The sequence below is a fragment of the Indicator indicator genome, chromosome 25 (genome assembly GCF_027791375.1).
Source record: "Indicator indicator isolate 239-I01 chromosome 25, UM_Iind_1.1, whole genome shotgun sequence".
Taxonomy (NCBI): Eukaryota; Metazoa; Chordata; class Aves; order Piciformes; family Indicatoridae; genus Indicator; species Indicator indicator.
The window spans coordinates 8,615,904-8,623,357 of record NC_072034.1 but is presented as its reverse complement, the minus strand read 5'-3'; the positions used below and the strand labels follow the sequence as shown (position 1 = coordinate 8,623,357).

Here is a 7,454-nt window from a genome sequence, read left to right as displayed (position 1 = left end):
ATCCAATCCCGTTGATGAAATGCTTTCAGGTCAAGTAACTGCCATTCCAATTCTGTCCTCATTCAGCAGAACACTTAAGTCTGAGTTCTCTTACCCTCTCTCTAGAAAGATTTTTTTTCTACATGATACCATGATTTCAGTTCCTCCCCATATATTCTTACTCAAATTTATTAGATGTGTTACTCATTTCAGCCTTTCCCTATAGTAAAACACTAGCCACAAGCTGTGACAGAGTTAAAAAGTCCACATTTTATATCTGTAGATTTTGAAGCATTTTCCACGTGCCACAGGTGCCAGTCTCTGAAGGAAGCACTACAAGCTGTGCACCTTCTTATATGGAAGGTATCATGAAAATATTAATTTGGCCCTAGTGCAGGGCACAGAAAGCAGTAAGTCAAGTGAAACAGCTAAGCAAAACCTAATGCATGCAACCATGTTGTCTTCTCCATTTCCTATCCTGCACAAAACATGTAAGAAGGCAATCCTGCACTTCAACAATGGATATGCTACTTTGCTAAATACTGTGTTTCTAAAGAAAATTAATCTTGAGTGTTATTCATGGAATGTTTCTGTAATTTCAGTCACAAACCCATACAGATGTAAGGCATCTGGAAACATTTCTAGGAAATGGAAAGGAGATGTGAAGAACTATAAACACTGTGTTATTTGCATCATGCATGTCTCACCTTTTCCATTGCAAGAAAAGAAAGAAAACATCAACCTTGAACTCTTAACATACAAAGTGACTGTAATTGAAAAAGGACTGCTTAAGAATTTGCATGCAATACAAGGACATTAATCAAACTTTAATTTGACTGACAGCATTCCTCCGTGCCAGCACCACCAGAAAAAGGCTGTGGCAAGAAAAGTTTCTGGCACAGCAGTAAAAAACTGTCAACAAGAGAAAGCACAGAACACTGGATTCTTGTTTAAATTTGCAAAACTTAACTGAAGAAATCCTAAAACAGATAACCTAAGACAGACACAAATAAAGCAGATTTCCCAGCTATTTTCATATGAAACAAATTAGATCTGAAGAACTTACTTTCCATTCTGCTGATATGAATAATTTTCATGGAAATTTGTTAAACACCAATATCAGCATTTCACATGCCAAGACCAAGATTTCTTGTAATTAATTGCATGGGTGTAGACCTCTGTGTCTTTTTAGAATCAATCCAAGGTAAGAGACTTTTCCCAAGTACACAGAATGGCAAGGTAGGGCAGCAGAGGCCAGAAGTTTTATTGCCTTTCTGAGCTACAAACTAAAATGGCTCTTCTTCTGGTGTGTTGTATAAAATTCTTTAATTTAAAATGCTTTAACTATTCCTAAGTATGTTTCTAGCTTTACAGATCATACGAAATCAGTTTTCAGTGTGAAGTATTACTTATTTACAGTAGTAAAATGCATATTCCTATCTATAAATTTTTTTCTGGCAGTTGCATACTAATGGTTATGAAGAAAACAATGTGGAAAAAATTCAATTGAGAGGCTCCTGCTTGAGGGACACACGTTAGGAAAAAAAATGGCAGCTTTAATTTCACCTGAGTGAAATAAACAAACGCAAAGGGTTTTAAAATGAGATTACAGAATAATGCAGTCTTAACTGCAAGAATGTTTAGTGAGGGTTTTGACCAAGCCCAGGTGTCTAGGTCCACGATTTTTAATACCCGTCTTAATGCTTCCATCATTTATCTCTGAAATAATTACATAGCCTGAATAAAATGTTGAAAATTCTGACTGCAGTTATAAGCAGTTATTTACATGCATATCACGAACTTATTAAGGATGCAACTATGGATTTCATTACCTTCAACAAGAAGCTCCATAGTAATCCATGCTCACTGCTCCTCTTGTTATAAAATATGCTTATTACAAGATCTTATCAATATAACACTACCAATTACCAGTCACGATGAGAGAAAGAATTGCACAGCTCTTGATCAGATCTAGGTTCTTCATAAAGCAGAATAAATATGCAACAGAATATTTACCTGTTTATCCAGCTTTGAAGATGCAAATGTATTTTTGTTTGTCCTTGAAAGCAAAGTTCAGAGTGCACTGGGAAATACTTTCATAACGTGTCCCCAATGCCATGCCAAAAGCTGAAAAATCCTATAGAAAAAGAAATAGATCTTTAGAACATTTCCAAAGTGCATACCACACAATTATACAATATTTCTTCTATTGTTTTTACTTTGGTATGAGCTTTAACAAAGGCCAAAAATGTTCATTTTCAGGTCCTTTATTTTTCAGATATTTTGTGTTGGAAATCAGGATCTATCCTGACACCAATTAGCACAAGAAAAGTCTAAAACTGCAAGTGAAACAACTATACTGCTGAGAATGAGGTAAGACTGTCAACTTCATACATTTCTAAGACTAGAGATACCTATGTGAACTGCAGTCAGGAAACAGAATGGTGTTAAACAGGACTGTAGAAATTGTTTTCCTGAAGGAGCCTGCCCATGCATTTTTGTTTCAATAGGGGGTGCTCAGACTCCACATTTATTAAAGCAATGATGAAGGGCTGATACAGCTATGAGACACTTCGTAGGGCTATTGTAACTATTTTTATTCTAAATAAATCCCTATCCCTTTGGACACTAAGATAAATGCTTAAGAACCTAAATGGAGCTGAAGAGGTAGTGCAGGAGCAAGTCTTACGTGGGCCATGAGGCAAAAAGTAACTGTGAGGATGTTAACAGACATTGAGAGACTGCTAAGCAGTGACCACAAAACGATCGCTTGAATGTACGGCCATCATCTTTAGTTAAACATCTTCATTTTCTTGTGTTACCATGGATGAAGGGAAAGACTCCTTGAAGACTTGAATTTTCATTGGTTATTTTCATCATGCTTTTCCTATGCATTAACATGAGAATGACAAAGAAACATTGCTTTTGTAGAAGTAACAGAAGGAAAACATTAAGGATATTTTACTCTGTCCATAAACACCAACATTTGCTATGACCAAATAAACCTAACGAAGTACTGTGGGGATACCAGCAGGTCCCCGCCTTGCTTCTTTGCTCCTTGTCGTGCTCAGATTCACCTGCAGAAGGCCTGAACCTGGAGCAGCATTTTCACCTGTGTAGCAGGCATCAATCATCAGTTCAGGGCCACCTTGGAGAGGGCAGCCCCCACACCACCCACTACTTAGGAGAGGGAGCAGGGCAGTCATGGCACACAGCACAAACCCAGACACCCTCTTACTCTTTCCTTTTCTTCTCAAAAGCACAGGCTGGCAGGCACTGAATTAGGTTTTTTTCCTCAAAAGTTAAAAGCTGGTGGCCTCAGGGTACCAGGAGCTGAGCTGCCTCCCTCCCCTACCTCACATCCAGGCCCAGAAACTGCAGTATTTGCTTTATGTTACATAGATCCCTTCAGAGAGTGCTATCATCCCTGAGCTGGCAGCAAGTTATCAGATACATCAGGAGCTTCTCAGAGGCTTCTGTAAGCAGTGGGAACTGGTCCCTCTCCCCCAACAAGCAACTAGAGAACAGAAAACCAGGTAACAGAGTATCTGTTGGTCATATTGAGTTATGAGTGAATAAACATATGTGACAAGGAAATTAATTTTAGTTGTGTTATTTATACCCATTCCATTGCAGGTCAGAAGTACCACTTTCTTCTAGAATGCTCATAGCATTTATTTCTTTTAATTGCTTTACCTCCCCTACATCTCCTGACTTCATGACTAATGGAGGCATGAAACATCCTGTTTGTTCAGTCAAAATGGTTTAATTGTTGATGGTTTTAAATGCTAACTTTTGTTTCTTGCATTCCCTTGACATTAGTAGTTTTAACCCTAGTGCTCCACTGGTTTGTTGTACACCACATTGCTTTGCTAATAGTTTTAATAAGTAATAATTTAAAGGCAAAAGAAATCAATTTCTTGTGAGACCCCATCTTGAATACTGCATCCAATTCTGGTGTCCCCATAAGAAGGACACAGAGTTGTTGGAGTGAGACCTGAGAAGGGCCACAAAGATGATCCAAGAGCTGGAGGACCTCTGCTATAAGGATAAGCTGAGGGAGCTGGGGTTGTTCAGCCTTGAGAAGACTCATTCTGGGGGATCTTAGGGCTGCATTCCAATACCTGAAGGGACTCTACAGGAAGGCTGGAGAGGGACTTTTCACAAGGGTGTCTAGCAACAGGACAAGAGGGAATGGTTTTAAGCTGAGGGAGAGTAGGTTTAGATTGGATCTTGGGAAGAAGTTCTTCAATATAAGGGTGGTGTGACTGTGGAACAGGTTGGCCAAGGATGGATGCCTCCTCCCTGGGGGTGTTCAGGGCCAGGCTGGTTGAAGCCTTGAGCAGCCAAGTCTAGTTGAGAGGCCTCCCTGCCCATGGCAGGAAGGTTGGAGTAGATGATGTCTAGGGTCCCTTCCCATCTGAGCCATTCTGTCATTTTCCCAAAGCCTCCTCTATTAAGCCTGTTAAAAGCAGTGCAGCAGAGTCCTTGCTTTTCTGTGTTCCTTCCTCCATCTACAATAAAATCTAGTATTCAAACTCCACATACTTGTAGACTTTTAAAAGATGCTATTCAGATGTCATCCATGATATTAGAACATACTTTTTACATCTCACTTGATTTACAGATGGGGAACAAATCTAAATCACTGCTGATATAACTCAGTTTTGTCTAAGTGAAATAGTGTCTCTCGTCTTCTGGGAACCATAAATTCTAGTCCTGGCTGATTAACAAAGCCTGCAATCATATGCCTAAACTTCAGGCCTAGGACTTCTACTGCTTGGAGTTAAAGCAACTGTTGAGTGAATCAAGACAAGCTGTGAATCATTCTGTGAGAGTGGGCAGTTACAGGCATTTGACTGACTATTTTAGAACTACTCTAAACAGTATAATTTACTAGTGAAAACAAGATCTAAGACTCCATCAGGAGAGCGTATGGAACAGGATTTACTTTCCTGCATACTTAAACTTTTTGATCCCATTGTTTAAAATGCAACTTCAGTCATGCATTTTATGAAAAGCAATCATGACAAGCAAGAAGAAACAGCAGGAACGACAAAAAAAAAGAAATAAAATGCCCTTTTGACAAGGAACATGATGAAAAGCTACGCAGGTGACCAGATCTAAATGTGTTGGCTACATGTAAAAACACCCTCCAAAATTCATCTGTTTTAACCTAAACTTTAAAAAGAACAAAAAATGTAGGAGTGGCTGGTCTGTAGGTCACAAACGTTTTAATGATTTGTAGGAAAACTAAATTTTGTAGAAGAATTTTCATTTTGTAAACATCTTTTTTATTATGAAGTTACGAATATAAAATTAGCTGAGTCCATGCACAGGCCTTAAAACCATCACTCCCTTCCCCCCCTCATCTTCTTTTGTGCCTTCAAAACTGCATTTTAACAAATAGAAGTATTATTTAAAGTTGAAACTCATGAATTAAAATACCAACTATACTATATTGCTTGAGTGTGCAGGAGACCATACTGACAAAAATGGTAAGTCATTAGTTTTGTGTGGCTAAGTGCCATAAATTTGATAAAAGATTTCTTTCTGTTCTGATGGGAAAAAAAACCCTACATCATCAACTGCCAGGTTTTCAGAGAGTACTTTGAAGATACCTACTTAAAATTTTACATTGCATATTATATACTGAACAGCAGTACAAATTACGTGATGTTTTCATATAGTAAAGTTATGATCAGGATAAATAAATTGACAATATATAAAAAGAAGAACTTTGGTTGTCTTCAATTGATGAGATCATGAAGTTGATCATCACTTGTGTCATACCACAAGGTAGATCTATTTCTTTTTTGAAAGCATTTCAAAGATACACCATGGGTGGGCACCACAGTTGGGTTCATTTCTCTTCATATTAAAGTACATCAAAGAGATGACAACACCCCACAGGATGGCTGAATGTTCAGGAAGTTCATCTATGTAGTTAAGCCAAAGGAAAGTTTGAAGGCCAGTTCAACAGCAGCTTCTGTGACTGAGTCATGAAAGCAGACGTAACACTCCTGAGGTTTTGGATATTGAATGAGTCTCCTGGAGACCAAAAAAAAAAAAAAGGAAGAAATAATTAAAAAAAAAGAAAGAATTGTCATCATAGATGTTAGCTTTTTCTCCTCAACTGTTGATACATTCTAGTTGTACTTTGCAGTTTCAGCAAGAGGTTAAGAACAACTGCTGTGCAAGACAGCTAGCAAATTTCTCCTGCATTATACATCAGATTTTTAAATTTGTGCTCAGTTTTCTCAAGAGTGTGTATGGAAAAAATATTTCAGGTTTTCAGGATCTGTTTGTATGGTACTGCTATGTTTACTGTAATCCAAGTTTCTGGGCTACAAGCTGCAACCAAGGCACTTGGGATCAAGCCCAAATATTCAAAAATTTACTAATTTTTAAGCTTAGTTCATCTAGGTAGGTACATTCTCACATAACAATCGAATAAGCTCTTTTAATGTTTCTGTGATGTGCTACAGTTTGATTTATTCTTAAAGAATGCTCTAAATGGAAAGCTCTGGGAGAAACATTCATTTGTCTTTAAACTCACCCCACAACCCAGTAACTCATTGTCGGTGGTGGTTTCTTCTGATCGGTCCAGTTATCAGGAGAGCACTCAAACAAAACACCGTGTTCTGTTATCAGATCCTGGTCCTCAGCTGCCTTACTAAATTCTGAAACCCCACTGCCTGCTTTTTTCATTTTCTGTAAAAAAACAAATGAAATATTAGTATAGACTGGAAGATTTTTACATACACACTAGCAAATTGAACTCTGTGATTTCTTCAGGAATCTCTGATGAATGACACTGCTGTCTAAAAGCCAGACTTGGAAGAGAAAACTAACTTGCTTACATGATTCTCTACTTCACAGTTTTGTTACTCTGGTATCAATTGCCTTTCCCATTCTTACACAACTTGGAGGGAGACATGCTCCCTTTTTACATTTTTTTTTCCTCCTTCTATCTGAACACTGTTTCTCTAATAAGACATCTGAGATAAGACATCTTCTTAAAAACCAGTCTGTTTCAACAATTAAAGGTCTCATCTTTCTTTGTGTGCTTCTCTAATTAAGAACAGGAATGGTAAAAGTCTGTTGAATAAGCTTAGCTGGGGAGGAATTTCTTTTTGTAAATACCCAGATGAAGCACTTCGCTCACAGTGTCTCCTTGCTCTTATTCAGTATCAGTGCATAAGATATATAGAAAATAAAGACATTTTCAAGTTTGGATGAGCTTTTTGGACTATGTTTTGTGCAGAGCTTTTCAATAAGCCTCGCAAAAATCCCAGTCATTTCTTAACTGAATTTCAGGTACCTGTTTGGTGAGGAATCAAACTGCAGGCACTAAAACTATTTTTCTGTCTTTGCTGCCTTGGTGCACAACAGCCCAATGAGTCCCCTAAAACCATGGTATCTTTCACCAGAAATGCAAGAAAGGACTTGGAGATGAACACAGGAGGAATTTT

At 38.0% G+C, this 7,454-nt stretch overlaps 1 protein-coding gene across 1 annotated transcript in view; it reads right to left on the bottom strand.

Moving 5' to 3' along the window:
- Positions 1-5,918: 5,918 nt before the first annotated feature.
- Positions 5,919-7,454, bottom strand: part of INTU (inturned planar cell polarity protein) — a 36,479-nt gene continuing 34,943 nt past the window's right edge. Inside the window, exons 15-16 of the mRNA XM_054392374.1 lie at positions 6,539-6,693; positions 5,919-6,030 (exon numbers count right to left, since the gene is read on the bottom strand). Coding sequence (XP_054248349.1) covers positions 5,919-6,030; positions 6,539-6,693 — 267 coding nt within the window. The remainder of the gene's footprint in view (positions 6,031-6,538; positions 6,694-7,454) is intronic.